This window comes from Anabrus simplex, chromosome 1, assembly GCF_040414725.1.
Source record: "Anabrus simplex isolate iqAnaSimp1 chromosome 1, ASM4041472v1, whole genome shotgun sequence".
Lineage (NCBI taxonomy): Eukaryota > Metazoa > Arthropoda > Insecta > Orthoptera > Tettigoniidae > Anabrus > Anabrus simplex.
In genome coordinates, this window is record NC_090265.1 from 217,946,447 (window position 1) to 217,966,474 (window position 20,028).

At 37.7% G+C, this 20,028-nt stretch overlaps 1 protein-coding gene across 5 annotated transcripts in view; it reads left to right on the forward strand.

Moving 5' to 3' along the window:
• LOC136864116 (uncharacterized) overlaps window positions 1-20,028 on the forward strand; it is a 97,492-nt gene that overhangs the window by 25,778 nt on the left and 51,686 nt on the right. For 4 of the 5 annotated variants that reach the window (XM_067140714.2, XM_067140723.2, XM_067140750.2 and 1 more), the window contains exon 3: window positions 8,827-8,988. The exons of the other annotated variant lie outside the window; for it this stretch is intronic. In XM_067140714.2, the coding sequence (XP_066996815.2) occupies window positions 8,827-8,988 (162 nt within the window). The remainder of the gene's footprint in view (window positions 1-8,826; window positions 8,989-20,028) is intronic. 5 annotated transcript variants of the gene reach the window in all.

The window sequence follows — 20,028 nt, forward strand, 5'->3', positions numbered from 1 at the left end:
GTCCCGAGTGAGTAAATTCATAATACTAATGTAAGTGGTCCATTATTGGACATTATAAATTTTTCAGCTAACTCATTCCTGGTTGCCAGCGCTTCGCCCCAGTGTGCTAAGTTGGGCTTGTCAGTTGGTAAATAGCACGACCCACCAAGACTGGTATGCACTAGCCATGCGCCTTGGCTTATTATTTATGGACAAAGTGAGGTTCCATGACATTGGAATGATTAATTGCCATAATATGCATTACTAGAATGTGGATAATCCCATTGGGTATGAGAGGCAGCTTTTCAGGTTCAGTAGGGCACGAACGTATGGTTTGGCATCGTGAGTGATCACCTCAATGGTCTCCATTTCTTTGAGGGACCTCTGACGTGAGAATGCTGTCTGCAGTTACTCCTAATTAAGCAACATTTCAACGTAACGGAACCAACTCTATGCACCTTATCCTGATAAATGGGTAGGGAGGAGGACCTGTGCCCTGAACCGCCGTATCATCCGATCTTATGCCCCTGGATTTTTTCTGTGGGGCAATGTAAAACAATTGGTGTATGCACAGGAGCTAGCCAATCCTAGTCACCTTAGACAGCTCATCACCAAGGCATATTAATCCGTTATGCCGGAAATGTTGCAACGTGCCAGACAGTCCTTACAACATCACACGTAGCTCTGTCTCTACCGTGGAGGTCATCAGTTCAAGCAGGTGCTGCGTTAAACAATGCAGATAACTGAAATCCTTTCACACGTTTCCTAGCCTCTTTCAACCAAGATCCATACCATATGCCAGCATACATTTTCAGGGCCAAATAAACAGATCAGTATGTGGAAACTATTTAGTATGCAACCTTGCCACATCCCAGGCAACTGGCAGTAAAAAATACATGGGATTCGAACCTCCCAACCCTTGAGCACCGTTTACTTTTAGATATTCTACCGCACCCCTGCCAAGTGAGCTATTGGAAGGCTTGACATGTAGTGTTTTGTTCCCAGCTTATACAATACCTGTGCCTCGTCTGTGTGCACCTTCTGTTGTACATTTTCTTCATATCTGTGGTAGTTTTATGGGTTCATTTGGTGTACTCATAATGAATTGCTACTGGCGCTCACAATTCCTGCTTTTTTCCTAGCCTGTAACTGCACGTCATTATATTACCTCAGTATAGCGAGAGGGAGCGATGTGTTTCAGAATTATATTAAACGTGATGGGTTGCATAAAACTAGATTGCAAGGGGCGTGAACCACCTGGTATTTACTTTCCTTCTCATTACTTCATCTATATCCATTCCTGTACGTGTCATTGACCCCCACATTCCATATGCCAATTCTAATTATATCAAAGTCCACTAGCTTCTTTAACTTCAGTTATGGTTTCTGTGTACCCCTCGTCCATTTCTCATGCTATTTGCTTTACGTCGCACCGACACAGATATGTCTTATGGCGACGATGGGATAGGAAAGGCCTGGGAATTGGAAGGAAGCGGCCGTGGCCTTAATTAAGGTACAGCCCCGGCATTTGCCTGGTGTGAAAATGGGAAACCACGGAAAACCATCTTCAGGGCTGCCAACAGTGGGGCTCGAACCCACTATCTCCCGATTACTGGATACTGGCCGCACTTAAGCGACTGCAGCTATTGAGCTCGGTACATTTCTCATACCTGTTGGGTATGTAGGTCTGCGATGCTTCCAGGGAACAAACCTTAACCCTTTTAATTACTCTCAAATGATTTCTCATGGCATGGTTGACTCTTGGGTAAAGTTTTACGACCGCATGTCCTATATGACACCAACCCTCAATGGGATCTAAAAGGCTGCTCCTAACCTGAAGAACAGACGCCCTTATAGACCTACTCGATAATTTTCAGAAGCATTTCCTCTTCGGAGGGACCATCATCCTCCTAAGAGGGCTCCTCCATCCAAAGCCATTGGCCCTGTTAAGGTGTAAAGTTATTTCCCGCTGCCCAACACTCAGCTGGCTGTATGGTGTACTCCATGGGTGTCAAACCTTGACCACTGTAAGTGCAGTGCCCTTGCTAGAAATACCTATGCAAACGGGCACAAGTCTCTTCCTTTCAGTTGGCTTGTGCTTTTTCCATGTTGCTGCATGCGTACTGATGACAGGCTAGAATTACCTGTTTTGGTCAACAAGTAAGCTGTGGTATAAGTATTGACATAGTAATTTGTTACCATGTGTTTGTATTTGTGTACTTTTGTTTGAATATGATTGCTTGAAGAGATGCTACTTTTATCGTAGCATATTTTCATTAGTTACATTTGTAAAAATACATAATTTTTCAGTACAGTAGTGGCATAGTATTCGGTATTACTCTGCTTCATAACTGTTCATTGGAGGGTTCAGCATGTTAAGCCCCTAAAAGTAAATGCCCTTGACTTTGGAATTAATTACTTATGGCTGCGTTTAAGGTAATTGTTTATTTTTCTGGTATATGATGGTTACAAAGCATGTTCTTCTGCACATTTTATGCAAACACCATGTTGAATACATTTAATTACATGTGCCCTTATATGGAAGAATATCCTCATGTATCATATGGAGTACCCTAGTTATGAACGTGTAATTCATGGCGTAGTACTCATAACAGCTGTTTCTCGTGCACCCAGAGCTGTCAGTCAGCTCATGATCTGGACATAGTTCTAATGAATTTTATTTAGTTGCCTAAAGTCGGCTATAGTCTTTAATCATTGTTTAGTAGAATACATGCCTTTAAATCATATGAGAGAATTGGTACAAAGTAGGTGTGATACATGGTTGTTTTTGTTTTTTGTTTTTGTTTCTCTAAACGGATGTAGAAGAAATGTGTTGGATGAGGTTAGAACCAATCTGTTTGAAGATGGCAGTGTGTGAAGGTGTAGAGATTATCCTTGTCCCAGGGTAGGTTTCTGACTTGATTGTAAAAGTTTGATGTTTTTTGTGTCGTGTTGAGTATTTCCTGCTTTCAAGATTGTGCTTCCGAGATACTTGAAGTGAGCTACTGATTCTAATTTGGTTCTGTGCAAACAGGGATTTGAATTTGTTCATTTCCTGTTGATGGTTATTTCAATAGTTTTTACCTTACTCATCTGCAACTCAAAGTTATAGAACATATTGATCCATTGGTTTTTCTTTTTTTTTCTTTCTGTACTTGAGCTTCTGTTTCTCCCATAACAGTACGTCATCAGTAAATACTAGGGTATTCATTTCATTGGCAATTTCCTCGGTAGACTTTATTATCTTGTCCATTACTATTATAAACAGTAACAACAAACACATTAACATCTGCAGCAAATGAAGCACTCGACATACTTGTAAGGTGGGGACAGAACAACAAATTGAAATTCAACGCATCTAAGACTGTTGCTATGCTAGTCACCAAGAAAAGGAAATTTCAGACACCATTGGTTAAACTAGACGGCCAAAAATGAGATATTGTAGATAGCATGACATATCTAGGAATAATTTTAGACAGCAAACTTTTATTTAGACCGCACTTTCAACATTTGGAAACTAAAGCAGCCAAATTGTATAGGAGCCTGACAGTGATAGCACGACCCACCTGGGGACTAAACTCAGAAATTTTGAAGATTATATATCGTGGAGCTGTTGAACCAGTGGTGCTTTATTGTGTCACTGCTTTCGAACATGTTCTGCATAAAAAATGGGCGCAACAGAAATTGTCTCAAATTCAAAGAGGTTTTGTGTTACGCATCACACGCACTTACCGTACAATATCGACAGACGCTGCCCTTATTATTTCTGGTATAGAACCTCTGCATCTCACAGGACTCAGCATGTCAACTTCTGTCAACTGTAAGAACAGAATACATCCGCGGGATTTGGAAGGAGTGGAACTTGAACTTCCTGCACATTATACTGCCGCTGGACATCCAGCAGACTATATGAGATCTGTATTTGACCAACCATGTACCAGAGATCACAGCCATTCAATATACACAGATGGTTCTCGCATTTCCAGCAACGGAACACTAGTGGGCTGCGCCTTCGTGGTACATGAGGGTGAAGACGAAGTTCATTCTGAGAAAATAAAACTAAAGGAATACTGTTCCGCATTTCAAGCCGAGCTGCTTGCAATACTGAAAGCAGTCGAGTGGTGCATAAACAAAAATACGTGTGCGACTATACTCAGTGACTCACAAGCGGTGCTGAACTCCATAAAAAATATAACTTACACAATTTGGCAGTACATGTAAGAGAGAATATATCAAAGTACAATAAATATGTATGTTTCGGTTGGGTGCGAGGTCATTCCGCCATAAAAGGGAACGAAAGAGCTGACCAATTGGCCAAAGAAGCTTGTAATTCTAACTTGTCAGAGAGTTATACTAAATGCCCAATTTCTTTTGTCAAAAGAACCGTAAAGGATGAAATGCTCTCTTGCTGGAATGAACTGTGGTTAACAAGTAAAAATTGCTCAGTAACCAAAGACCTGTTTTTTTCCAAATGTATATAGTAGGCTGGGAGGTAAATATATAGTGTGCAACTTTCATTTAATTCAAATGCTATCAGGTCATGATAAATTCAATGCTTACTTCGAGCAATTCAAAATTCCAATGCAAAATGGCTCACTGTGCTTCTGCACTGAAGACATTCAAACTGTAGAACACATTCTGTTCAACTGTCCTGCTTTTGAGAGAGCATGTTTTGAACTTAAGATGCATTTGTTAACTTGCAGTTGCTATTTAGAAAAACCACTAAATTTCATATGCTGCACTTCTCAGTTTTCAGAATTTATTGACTATGTATTTAAACATATATAATTTGATACTGTCTGCTTTATTAGCTACTTAACATATGTATTGTATATATTGTATACCTATATTGTATATATATTGTATGTCTGGTATTTTTAAATATTAGTACGGTACTCTTAGTATTAAGGATTGTATATATATCATACTTTTATTTTTCCATTTCTGTTCATGTCTATTTTGCTGTTTATGTATTTTTAATTTTATCAGAGAAATTGTATATTTTTATAAACTACAACCCTAACATACCTTATGGTAAAATAGGGTTCACAGCACTTTGGAGATTAAATAATCATACTATTATAAACTAGAGTGCTGATAGGGCACTTCCTTGTTGGACACCTCTCTTTGTCTGAAATCATTTTTGATCATCCTCTGCCTATCTGAACACAGCTATAACAGTTCTGGTATAGCATCTTTACTTTGTCAATCAGGTACTTTGGGACCTTAAGGTTTTCCGGACATTCCTAGATCTTGTTCAAAGGAACATTGTTGTAGTCCTTTTTAATGTCTAAAAAAATGTAATCACAAGATTCTTTCTTATCTGAAGCATTCTTATGGCAAAAATGAGATCCATAGTACTTCAATTTTCCCTGAATCCATGCCAGTCAGTACTATTAAATAATTGTTCATTTATTCAAATATATTCAAATTTGGAAGTATAAGGTTGTTGTTGTTGTTGACTACTGAGCCACATTTTCTTTCATCGTGTAATTTTGATTTTCATGGTTGCCCCTCCCCATGAGTCCCAGTTTTTCTAAACGGATGTAGAAGAACTGTGATAAATGAGGATAGAACTAATCTGTGTGAGGATGGCAGTGGAGATTTCCACCTAATCAATACTTTATTACAAAATGTTTAAAGTTATCTACATTGAAACAGTACCGGTTTCGACCTGTAAAAAGGTCATCATCAGCTGTTGGTGAACCTGCTTAATAGCGGTAGTACGTAAAACATTACTAAAACTAATTTAACAAGAATGCCTTATTCTAATATAATATTACTTAAGATATATACATATGGTACAATATGGCAATGTATGAATTAAGAATGCAATTATCCTTGTCCTTTTGTGTTTAATTATTTCTTTCTCCCTCTTCCCAGACCGATCTCTCATTGTGTTTATCCTATTATGTACTCCTTCCAATGTTCCTACATTTCTTTGTATGGTATAACTTTAACTATAATCTATCAGCTTCATTGTCCGTATTAAGAATTAAGAATGCAAGTATGAAGAATGAGATTTCCACCTAATCAATACTTTATTACAAAATGTTTAAAGTTATCTACATTGAAACAGTACCGGTTTCGACCTGTAAAGAGGTCATCATCAGCTGTTGGTGAACCTGCTTAATAGCGGTAGTACGTAAAACATTACTAAAACTAATTTAACAAGAATGCCTTATTCTAATATAATATTACTTAAGATATATACATATGGTACAATATGGGGCTTAGACTCATTGGAGTTCCATTCAAAAATCTGTGCTGTTGCCAACATTATGTCAAACAATATACATATATACATATGGTGCAATAAAGGGCTTTGGCTTGCTGGAGTCCCTTGAATGCCACACACTCCAAAAATTGTATAACAGAGGTTGAAAATACAGTTCCTATAGAATAGAGGATCACTGAGGTTTCGGTGTTGAAACGTCTTTGCAGCATGTCGGCACTGAGACCAACCGTTATGAATACACAATCAAGGTTCTTTGTTGGGCCGCAATTTTGCGAGGAGCGTAATCGACTGAGGTTCTGTAGCTTGTTCATTCTTATTGTATGATGTTGCTGATAAATACTAATTTCCAGGTTCCTTGTTGAGGCATGTCATGCTATGGATGAAGTTTGGAATTAAAGAAAGGTTGATAGAGTCCCCTCTTCACACTTGCATTTGTGCTCAGGTAAATTCAAAATCTGAGAAAGAAAAAGGAAGTGGAATTAGAATAACTGATAGAGAGTGCCTGCTAAATGGAAGTAGGAATTAGAATAACTGTGCTAAGGAGTGTGTGTTACTTACGTGTGGGCTGGATATGTCTTCAAGTGTAGCCGGGAGTGTGCTGCACCTTGTTGCGTGTGCGTCGTGTTGCTGTCGTAGTGTTCAGATTGAGAGGTGGTGGGGAGGGGGAAGTAGCTTCTGGAGGGGGTGGGGTGGAGTGGGTTGTGTCTTTTGGGTTTTGTGTGGGTTTGTGTCTGCTGATTCTTTTTAAATATGTGTCTTTTAGAATGGGAATGGCTGTGTTGAAGAGGATGTTAGTTTTATCTGTGATTTCATTTAAGTTGAGGTTGGGATTAGCGTATTGGTCCATATTGATATAAAAATCTTCCATTATGTTGAGCAATGGGCCTGTGGGGTTCATATTTAGAATTTCCATATCGTTCTCGATATTAGTGAACTTATGCTTGTGTTCTTCGACATGTTGCCCTATGGATGAAAAGCGGTTATATTTAGTGGCATTGACATGTTCGCTGTACCGAATGGAAAAGCATCTGCCGGTACGTCCGATGTAGCTGGCTTCACAATCATTGCATTTCATGCGGTACACTCCTGAGTGGCTGTATTTGTTGTTTTCATTGACAGATTTAGTGTTATGTAAAATGGAAGCATTATTACGTGTGGTTCTTTAAGCTATTTTTAGATTGTGTCTTTTGAAAATATTAGTTATGGGGTGGATGTGGGTGTTGTTAAAGGTAAAAAGTGCGTAGTCTTTCTTAGGTTTGTTGTTTCTACTTAATTTGGATTTCGGTTGGTGTTTTATTTTGTGAATGATATTGTTTATCATGTTTCTGCTGTATCCGTTATGCTCCGCTATTTTGTGAATTAGGTTTAGTTCCTTGTTTAATTCTTCTGGGGATAGGGGAATGTTGAAAGCTCTGTATATCATACTGTAGTATGCTGCCTTCTTGTGTGCATTGGGGTGAGTGGAATCTATTTTCATGGTATTGGAGGTTTGTGTAGGTTTTCTATAGATTTTGTATGTCAAGTGGTCTTCTGTTTTGGTGATGGATAAATCAAGATAATTCAGAGTGTGATTTTTCTCGGTTTCCATCGTAAATTTTATGTGTGGATCTATTTTGTTTAGCTGTTCGAGTATGTTGTTTTCGTTTGTAAACCTGCAGTCTATAACAACGAAGATATCATCTACAAACCTGCACCAGAATGATATATTGTCAATTTTGCTCATTTCTGAGTGCTCTAAGTGGTCTATGTAGATCTCGGCTAGTATACCTGAAGCTGGTGAACCCATGGGAAGGCCTTGTTGTTTGTAGATAGTGTCGTGGAATCTAAAGTAATTATTGTTGAGGGCAAATTCAAGTAAATTAATGAATTCGTCTATTTCAAGGACACTCTAGTCTAGTGTCAGACCTAAGACGAAACGCTGGTTAATAGAGCAAACGCCGGAAAAGCCATCCATCTAATTTTTGATCTGATTTTTGATATGCTCTATTGGTGGAAAAGAATCTAATTCCCTCCATGGGAACTTAGAATTTCCATTTGGAATTGCTAGCCGGGCATTAATTCCATTGTGGAGTTTTATCTCCCGTATGCAGTTATCAGACTGTGCTTCTTAAATAAGCTTCTGATAAGTTCACCTGCATACACCCCAGCGTCAGTGGGTAGGGTCTGACACATCCCACTCTGAAGAGTCTAGTGTCAGACCTAAGACGAAACGCTGGTTAATAGAGCAAACGCCGGAAAAGCCATCCATCTAATTTTTGATCTACATTTCATTAGTCGTGGTTACAACACAACACGGCAAAACTGTCTGCTTTATTGATCTGGCCGTTTGTTTGTTCATTGTTTGCTCTCTCTCTTTGTCTTTCTGTGTTTTGAGAGCACTGTTGTGTAGTAATATACTTACTTCTTGTTCACCTTATAACTGTCAAAGAACAGCATGGTAAGTTTTACTTCAGCTGTTTATTTTTGTACTGTATTAAATTATGTCATAGTTAAATGGACATAACATCTGTTTTGGATTAAATTTATTCTTAGGATGTTATGTAATTTAGAACATTTTTGAAAGAATTATACTCAGCATGTTTTGAAATGTATATTCATGTGAATTTCAGGCGTGTGCTGCTTGGATTAGTGTGTGTTTTCTTCATAAATATGAACACTGTATGTGCAGATTTAGCTAGAATTTGTAGCATACTGGGACGGAATAAATCGTACCAAATTAATTCAGTGAAGTATGTAGCCTACTTCTTTTTCCTCCTGCATTGCATTTTTTGGTAAGTAGTAAATAAGATTTGCTTATTACTCACTTTATTAATGATAAATTATCTTGTTTGTTGAATATACAATGATCCAGTGGATTTGTACTGAATTTTAAATTTTGGTTATGCATGACACGGTTTACTATGAAAACTACCTATTCCCAGTAGAGCAAATATTACTGTGGTATTATACATGGGATTGTCATTGGAAATACTGTATTCAGAAATGAGTGCAGATCAAGTGATTCAAGAAAGCCTGGTTTTAAGACTTCCTTCCAATATTTAATCCTACAGAGTAACAATTACATATATTATCAGTGTTTGGTAGAGTATGTTCTGTTTAAGAGAAGAGGGTGGACTGACAGTTAGTATTCTATAATTTATTCAGTATATGACTACCAAAAATGAGTGTCCTTCCTGACATAATGAACTTTGAAGACTCCAAACAGGAAGTGTTTTTTCATGTTTTTTACGAGGGCTGATAATGTGTGCATACAATTATTGTAATATTTTGATTATGTTTATCAATTGAAATATTCTGTTTTTATTATTATTCCGTGTACTACCGATTGCATGAGTCTTTGCCAGCGGAATTCAAGCAAATTAACAAGTTGTGTTTGATGCATTAGGTTGAATCAGAATGTGTGGTACAGTCTACATATGTACCGGTATGTCATTGTGCCATTAGTAGGGCAAGGCATTTAATGATCAAAAAAAGCAAGAAAATGCAAAATTAAAAAAATGCATTTATGACCTAAAATGGTTATAAAATGACACAAAATTTGAAAAAATGACCAATAAATTATTCGTAAATCACTTATTTATTAATCCTTTAAGAAATAATTAGCTGATTTGAGAGAGAATTTTAATGGATGACAATGCATTTAGGTTAAATTATTTTTGTTACTAACAAAGAAATACCACTTTGCTACCCCTGGTGAAAAAAATGAAATATGTTAGAACTGGCATATTCTTCAAATACGGTACTCTTGTAGCAAATAGGTATCATTTAATTAATAAAGAATATTTAAGAAAACAAACTTCATTGGCTGTGACATGTGATCAAATAATGGCAGTCACTTTAAAGAAAATAGCAGGAGTATCACAACGTCGATTGGTAGAAATTCAACAGTTTTATATTCAGAAGAACTGGTCGACAATCATCATGCACATCAGTAGGTTTAGACATAAATGTCACCGGACACGTGGTCAATCTCCTAAATATCACTCAACATGTGCTCAAAATTCACAGAACACATGGCAAGACACATGCTTCTCAAAAAATAATCCTCAAATTAATCCCGCAGGATTGCCGTATTCGAGGCTAATAATTTATTAATAGAGAACACATTAAATATCTCACAAGAAAGGCAAATATAATTTATTTTATATCATATTTTATATTTTATTTCATATTTTATATTTTATATCATTTACTTCTGAGTAAAGTCTCACTTAACATTCTCTCAAATTGTTGGTATATTTTTCCTAACATTCCAAATAATGTAATATTTAAATTTTCAAATCAGACCACTGCTACTAAGCACTGTATATGTTCCTTACACAACTAGTAATCAACAGCCAACGGCTAATATTGTTGTTATACACATTAATACTGAATATTGTATTCTTTCCTTAGGCTGTTCCTATTGTAAAAATGTTAATATTAGATCTTAGTAATTATACTTTAATTTCAAATCAGGTGCCTGATTTAATCTTGAAGAGGTACAGTGACTGATGATGCCTTCTATGAAAGGCGAAACATGTCTCACATTCTTAAGGTAACAATGATCAATTTCTAATTGTATTAAAAAAATGTTGAATAGGTGATTAAATAATAAATTAATTAGTATCCTACAAGTACATACCACTTAGTTGAGCAGCTCCTCTTCTTTCTCCCAATTCTTCCCAGCCCAAACTTTGCAACATTTTGTAAGTTTATCATTTCTTCTCCCAGTAAACTGTTTGATCTAAGAAGCATAATGGAAGGGGATTTAGAAAATGATGAACTCTCTCGTCTAATAAAGCAAATTCCCATCTTGTGAGAACTTTCAACGTCAGAATACCTTGAACCATACACTGTGTTTAGGGATCTAGTTACTTGTTCATGTAGAGCAGGTAGAGATATTGATGTGATTGCCATTCTTCTTTCCCTGAAACCAGAATATGGGCATTTTGTGGAAGCTGATACAGATGTTGATTCCCATTGGGAACCTGAAATATTTGTCCCAAATGAGTAAATTTATAATACTAATATAGATGGTCCGTTATTGGACATTATAAATTTTCCATAAGTTGGGCTCATCAGTTGGTACCTAGTACACCCGCCAAGGCGCATGGCTAGTGTATAACATGGAGGCCACGGGGGGCGAAATGCTGGCAACCAGGAATGAGTTAACTGGAAAATTTATAATGTCCAATAACGGACCATTTATATTGGTATTATAAATTTACTCATTCGGGACAAATATTTCATGTTCCCTGTGGGAATCAACATCTGTATCAAAGGAGGGTGAGTCGAGTCTCTCCCATGTGATGAATTGTCGAAAACAATCCTCCATTTTGTTGCTCTATTCCTTTCTTTCTTGACAGCATGGTGTGGCAGGTAGAAAACATGGCTTAGATTATCTTCTGCAATGATCATTTCACATTACCCTTTTCAATATAGTCGATCAGCATTGTCATGTAGTTTCCTTTCAAGTGGGAAAATGATTCTTGGCGTTGTCGCAGTATGATGGTAAGATAACCTCCTCTTTTCTAGATGAGGTCACTACTCTCTGCCCTCCTTCCGTACAAAACAAATCATGAAACTGTTGAGGAATAGTAGTGTCGTTCCTTGCTGCTCTCGTATTCCCATGGTCTCTAAATCCCAAAATTGTCGCATGCTATTGTATTGTGTGAATATGATTTACAGTGACATGATGGACTATGATCCATGACTGTTCTCTCTTCGAACCCAACCAGAGTTTGACAGGAGATTCAGAAAAGCGTATTTGTTGGTCATCTCAGATTACCTTCCAGTAATGATCTTCACCTATGAGCAGTTCAATACGGAGACCACTGCTAATTGCAACCTTCGGACACATGGTAAGGAATAGACATCATGTGGAACAACTGGATGCAGGGAATACTTGTTTACGCTCTTGAAAGCTGCTATCTTCTTCTTCTTCTTCTTCTTCTTCTTCTTCTTCTTCTTCTTCTTCTTCTTCTTTTATAGCCTCAATGGACCACTTCAGTCAATCATTTTCTGTTCATTATATCTGATATGTTGCCCAGTAGCTTTCCATTTGTTGTGATTTTTTCCATTGTTCCTCATCTGTAAATACCCTTTTCATTATTTGTCCTTTGTCTATTTTTGGTTTAAATCTTATTTTTATATTTTTCAGTTTCTTTAAACTTTCTATTCCATTTTGCAAATTGTCCAGCGTTATTTCTAGTTGCTCCATATCCTCTCTAATTTCCTTAATCCATCCTACTTCAGATTCCAGAGTTTCACTATAAGTTTTCTCAGTAATCTGGTTTCTGGTGTTCTCATAATGTGATCAAAAAGAGATCCTCTTCTTCCGTATAGTATCTGTGATGGGCTCTAGTTCTCTGTATGCAACTTCATTTGGCACTATCCACCATTGTCCATCTTTTTGCTAATTTTTTATTTCGTTATGTTCTAGCTATTCTTCTTTCTAGTATTTTGTTAATTCTGTTTCTCTGAGTGACTTGAAAGGATTTTTGCTTCCATAAGTCACCTCATGTCACCTCATGTCTAAACATGTTTCAGCCTATCTAGCGGCCATCTTCAGTAGGATAATAATAATGTTATTTGCTTTACGTCCCACTAACTACTTTTACGGTCTTCGGAGATGCCGAGGTGCCGGAATTTAGTCCCACAGGAGTTCTTTTACATGCCAGTAAATCTACCGACACGAGGCTGTCGTATTTGAGCACCTTCAAATACCACCGGACTGAGCCAGGATCAAACCTACCAAGTTGGGGTTAAAAGGCCAGCACCTTAACCGTCTGAGCCACTCAGCCTGGCCATCTTCAGTTGGAGCTAAAATATTACATATGTATGCAAACAAATAAAAACACTGAAAAATGTGTGGAATTGAAAGATCATAATTAACATAATAAAACACATGTGAATGTTGAGATAGAAAAATCCTCTTGTCTAAAAACTCTTCTGCTTAACATAAAACTTGTTAATCCTTTTAAAACCTCTGTTTGAACCACCTTCTTGTAATGTTTTAATTTTGTTTTGATCAATAGACTTTTTTTTAAATTGTATGTAGACCATGTTAATTTTTGAGCTTTTATCACTTTATTAGTTCTTCCTTGCCATGCAGGTTTCCCATCCAAATTGTATGTTGTTATTTCTCCAAAGGATTTGAATTGTTCCACACTTTTTACTCTCCTGTTATTTATTGCTATGTCATTTATTACTAGTGGGTCTGCTAGTCTAGTCTTTTATATTGATATCTGAAGTGAAAACTGTTATCATTATATTAGTTTTTGTCCACACACCATTGATGTTAAACTGTACAAACCTATGTGTTATAGCCATGTGTTGGACACACTCAAATGCCTTAACAGACATTTCCGGGGTCCAGCTGTCATAGTGATGTCACAAAATGTTGGAAGTTTCTCATCTCAAACAGAGCCATAGTACTGGCTGATATGTATTCAAAAACCTAGTGCGACATCCTTTGTATCCAGGAGACCCACCGTGCTGCTGATCAGTGGCCACCAGCCATTCCAGGCGTGCGACTGATTTTTTATTCATTGGCCAATCTCTGCCGACCTGGACTGATATCTTGTCTGCAGACATCACTGAAAAGGAAGATAATGAAATTCTAACCAGACATCACCATAACATCATTCTACAAACCATCTTCAAGACAATTTGCCTTTACAGAATGTGCAAACTTCAGTAACCAGTGTGCAAATATTGTTGTAGGTGGCTTCAACAGTCACAGTACAAGCTGGGGATATAGTAAGACTAATGAAAATGAGGAAGCTATTGAGCAATGGGCAGAAGCAAATGATCTGAGTGTTGTACACAACTCCAAACAGCCCAAATCATTCACAAGCAAATGCTGGTCTAGTCACATTAATCCAGACAAAATCTTTATCAGTACCAATATAACAACTTGATGTATTAAAACTATGGGTAACTGCTTCCCACACAGCAAACATCAAACCATAATATGCAGAATTACATCTGGCATTCATCCCCTGTATTCATCAAGGCAACCCCATTTCAATTTCAGTAAGGCTAATTCTAATTAGACCGGGTGAGTTGGCCGTGCGCGTAGAGGCGTGCGGCTGTGAGCTTGCATCCGGGAGATAGTAGGTTCGAATCCCACTATCGGCAGCCCTGAAAATGGTTTTCCGTGGTTTCCCATTTTCACACCAGGCAAATGCTGGGGCTGTACCTTAATTAAGGCCATGGCCGCTTCCTTCCAACTCCTAAGCCTTTCCTATCCCATCGTCACCATAAGACCTATCTGTGTCTAGCCCCTAGCAAAAAAAAAAAAAAATAAAAAAAATATTAATTAGGAGAAGTTCAAACTACTACTCGACTCTTCTGTTGAAAGTATTGCCATCAACAATGGGGTATACAAAGACTTCTCTACTGCTTTACGAGAGATCTCCAAAAGATAATTCCTAAGGGCACACGAAGAATGTATATTCCAGGACTAACTAAGGAGGAAGAATCATTACTGAAAGAATTCCATGCTACCTACTGCATAAATCCTTTCTCTGAAGAGGTTACCAGCATATCCAACAAGCTCAGTGAATTCATAGGTAAAAGAAAGAGAAAAAAATGGCAAAAGACTATCTCTAAGATCAGTATGTCAATGAGTAGCTGTAAAGCATGGATGACATTCTACCAACTATCTGGCATTAAACAACACAGTGTAGGCCACTGTTATGTTACTCCAGATTAAGTGGCCCGTCAGCTAATCATGAATGGGGAGTCTGATAAATCCATGCAGAAAAGACTCCCATTGCTCACCCAGCTAGAAGTTGCTCAACCTTCTTGTTTGGTTGCACTGTTTACCCATAAGAAAGTAAAAAATACCACCCAGAAACTCAAAGTAGGAAAGTCTGCAAGTTTTGATGGTATCAGAAATGCACAGATCAAGAAATTTGGTGCAAAGAGCTTGGGATATTTGACCAATTTTTTTAATTTCTGTATCCACTTTGAGATGATCCCTCAGAACTGGCTTAAGGCAAAAGTGGGGGCACTCTTGAAACCAGGTAAGACACCAGATGACCCCAAGACCTCCAGGCCTGTCTCTCTCCTGAGTCACGTTTTTAAACTGTCTGAATGCCTTGTACTCAATAGAATGACTTCTCTTTTAGATAGTAAGCTGATTAATCAACAGCAGGCTTCAGACCAGGATGATCATGCACAGACCAAGTGCTGGAACCTTACTCAGTACACTGAGGATTGTTGTCAGAAGGGCCTTGTAACTGGTGCTGTTTTCGTCAACCTGACTGCTGCTTATGATACGATCAACCACTGACTTCTCTCATACACTAGCTGTTTAGAATGATACAAAACTTCAAACTTATGAGAATTATTCAGTGCTTGTTACTGAACAGATGATTCAAACTGACACTTAGTGAAAGTTACTGGAGGAACCAGAAAAATAGTAGTCTCCTTGCACCATTTCTCTCCAGTATTTACACTAATAATTAACCTATTAGACTGAATACTAGGCATTTTCTATTTACTGGCAATCTTGGTGTTGAAACTAAGTCTAGATTATTTTGGGAAGTAGAATCCAGGCTGCTGAACTGCCTCAATGAATTGTCCCTCTATTACGACCAGTTTGACCTATGATATAGATGTTGATTCCCATAGGGAATCTGAAATATTTGTCCCGAATGAGTAAATTTATAATACCAATATAAATAGTCCATTATTGGACATTATAAATTTTCCAGCTAACTCGTTCTTGGTTGCCAGCGTTTCGCCCTCGTGTGCTAGGGTGGGCTCATCAGTTGGTACCTAGCACACCTACCAATACGCTGGCTAGTGCATACCGTGGAGGCCACTGTGTAGGCTAATTGGAGCCACCGGCAGTGCCAATGCACTATGAGAGACTTTGTCTCATTACCAAAAATTGATGCCTACTTGTCCATCAGATGATATAGATGTTGATTCCCATAGGGAATCTGAAATATTTGTCCCGAATGAGTAAATTTATAATACCAATATAAATGGTCCGTTATTGGACATTATAAATTTTTCAGCTAACTCATTCTTGGTTGCCCTCGTGTGCTAGGGTGGGCTCATCAGTTGGTACCTGGCACACCTACCAATACGCTGGTTAGTGCATACTGCGGAGGCCACTGCGTGGGCTAATTGGAGCCACCGGCAATGCCAATGCACTAAGAGACTTTGTCTCATTACCAAAAATTGATGCCTGCTTGGCCATCAGATGATATAGATGTTGATTCCCATAGGGAATCTGAAATATTTGTCCTGAATGAGTAAATTTATAATACCAATATAAATGGTCCATTATTGGACATTATAAAATTTCCAGCTAACTCATTCTTGGTTGCCAGCGTTTCGCCCTCGTGTGCTAGGGTGGGCTCATCAGTTGGTACATGACACACCTACCAATACGCTGGCTAGTGCACACCGTGGAGGCCACTGTGTAGGCTAATTGGAGCCACCGGTAGTGCCAATGCACTAAGAGACTTTGTCTCATTACCAAAAATTGATGCCATTAACGGACCATTTATATTGGTATTATAAATTTACTCATTCGGGACAAATATTTCAGATTCCGTATGGGAAACAACATCTATATCATCTGATGGCCAAGCAGGCATCAATTTTTGGTAATAAGGCAAAGTCTCTCATAGTGCATTGGCACTGCCGGTGGCTCCAATTAGCCTACACAGTGGCCTCCACAGTATGCACTAGCCAGCGTATTGGTAGGTGTGGTAGGTACCAACTGATGAGCCCACCCTAGCACACAAGGGCAAAACACTGGCATCCAAGAATGAGTTACCTGGTAATTTTATAATGTCCAATAACGGACCATTTATTTTGGTATTATAAATTTACTCATTCGGGACAAATATTTCAGATTCCGTATGGGAATCAACATCTATATCATCTGATGGCCAAGCAGGCATCAATTTTTGGTAATGAGACAAAGTCTCTCATAGTGCATTGGCACTGCCGGTGGCTCCAATTAGCCTACACAGTGGCCCCCACGGTATGCACTAGCCAGCGTATTGGTAGGTGTGCTAGGTACCAACTGATGAGCCCACCCTAGCACACGAGGGCGAAACGCTGGCAACCAAGAACGAGTTAGCTGGAAAATTTATAATGTCCAATTAAAAATTTTCCAGCTAACTCATTCAACATCTAGAAAATCTGGCCAATTATTTGTATTTCTGTCAGGTATCTGTTTATGATGAGAACAGAGTAGTATTCAATATATGGTACAGAATTGAAGGACAAGGTTGAAATGAGAATGGTTTGAATGGTATGCAGTATGAGCAAAGTGTGACAATTTACAGCTCATTAATTGGCATCCTGATAATATGACGTAAATGTGGTTTTGTCTTAGACAAAATGGATGATGGATGAAAACTGAACTGACCTACAGCTCTTTAGCGAAGACCTAGCTGATGGCGGGGATGAAGTAACAAATGATGACCTCTGCTGCTGTTCTTATTCTCTACCATGGTGTCTGTGACAGGCTATGTAGAATGAAGGCTACAGGTTCTATTGAGAAACTAAAATTGATCTTTCTCAAGTTCAGAAAACTACTAACAAATCTAATAAGTACTGATGACATGCCACTAAAAAAAGCAATATGAAAAGAAAAAAAGTTATTGCAGAGAACTTTGGATAGTACTCAATTTGCTCATTTCCCAACTAAAATTTTGCTGTTCAAGGTGGATGAAAGTTTCCGTTTGTTGACCTGGTTGTGAGGTGGGGTTTTTTTTAGATCTGATTACACTGTGGGAGTGCTACTGAAGATACTGTATTAGCTTTCTGTGTTAAGGTTAATGTGAATATTGGACAGTTTATATCAAAGAGCATTTCAGTATGAATGACTTTGCTATTGTTTGATGGATGCAGCTTCCACTGAAGTTTCAGTCTTGTTCATGGCTATTATGACCTTCAAGTTTTTCAGTCTGTTGAATAAAAAATGCAAACTTTATGAAAACACTATGACATACTTGGAGAAGAAAATATTTTATTAATAACAGAATGATGTATTTCATTCTATAAGAACATCCTCAGATTCTATCAGATGACTTCTACATCATGTATATAATATGTACAAAATTGTTCACGTTGAGTAAACTTGTCAACGATTATGAGTGGGTGATATTATGAACAAGTGCTGCAAAGAGCCATGTGAATGTTTAAAATTCCATGTTCAACACCATAAGAAATTCAAAAATATTTTCTGAACTTACCTTGATGCAGCCCGGTTGCTTAGACCAAGCATAGCAGCTAGAAAGAGCAGACAAACAGCATCAGGCAAGGTGAAAAGAAGTAACTTTTGCATTGAAATGTAGTCAAGGATGGTGGAAGATGATTTGATAGGAAGGCTTATCTTCAGTGACAAAGCTATATTTCACATCAGCTTTTGCAAAATTCGAGGGCTGTGGGTTTGGATTCCACTGGTGTTTGTTTTGCCATTTCTGTTCTGCACTTAACATCTCTTCAATGTGTAGTACAGTATATGTACCGAACATGACCTAAAAATATAGAATGTTTATTTCAAGTACAATGTGGTCATGAAAATTAAATAATTATTAAAATAAAGTGATTCATCATTGTTTAATTTGGTAAAATATTACATTCTTCAGAGTAAACTATGTACCTTACAATAAGGTTTGACATTTGATTTAGGTATTCCCGTCTACAAACTGTGAATGGCATTGTTAATAACTGGCCAAGATTCGATTCAATTCAAATCAAATCAAAATCCCTTTATTTGCAAATGAGGTGTCTACCTCGGTTGCAAATGGTACACTAAAATACATTATTGTCAAGCACTAAATTTTAAATTAACAAGAGAAGAAGAAAATTTTCCTAGAATACAATATTATACAATTTACGCTAACAATTTTTCTGTTAAACACACAGATCATCCTTAATTCTACTTATAATCTCTCCTGTACTTACAAACATCCTCAACTTATATACAGTATGTGGAATTACTTCAAATAATACTATACAACTGGTATAAGATTAAACTATACCTTGCATTTATTTACTTTTTTTTTTTTAAACCCATTTTGGAACCTAAGTAGCATAACGACCTGCTGCGTCTTAACCAGAGCCCCTTTTGCCACCACAATTCAGAGTTCCTGAAGGACCTTCACAGTTACCGTAGCAGTCCCAGGGCCCTCGAAGTCCCTATTGTACTTCACCCCTACAGGCAGTCCCCTACTTCGGCTGTCCAAACTCCATAGACCAGGGGATGGAATTAATTAATTCACACACATTTTTTATTTACAATAAGCTGCACTGGTCGAATTACCTCGATCATTTCATTTATTTTCTCTGTTGCTGTTTATTCTCTTCTTGAATATCTGTACAGATTTTGGAAAAGGATCAAACACTACCCCCCGGTAAACTGTCCCACTCCTTCATGCCCTTCCTATGAATGAAAATTTACCCCAATCACTTCTGATAAAATTCCTTCTAATTTTATACTTGTGGTCAGTTCTGCCGATATAATTATTTTCCAACTGAAGCCTCTCACGGATTTCTCCCCATGCTTCTTCTCCTGTATAGGCTCTACATAGTCCTATAAGCCTAGTTTTCTCCCTTCTCTTACTTAAAGTTTCCCACCCAAGTTCCCCGTAACATTTCTGATACACTACTTTTTCTCCTGAAATCCCCTGTTACAAATCTTGCTGCTTTCATCTGCACACTATTGTTGTAAACAAGGATAAGGTTTACATGAACACAACTTATTTATTTGCTTCACATAAAAATTTACAGGAATAAACATAAAAATGTCTTGAAGCAAAGTGGATAATTACGCTTGAGAGAGTTTC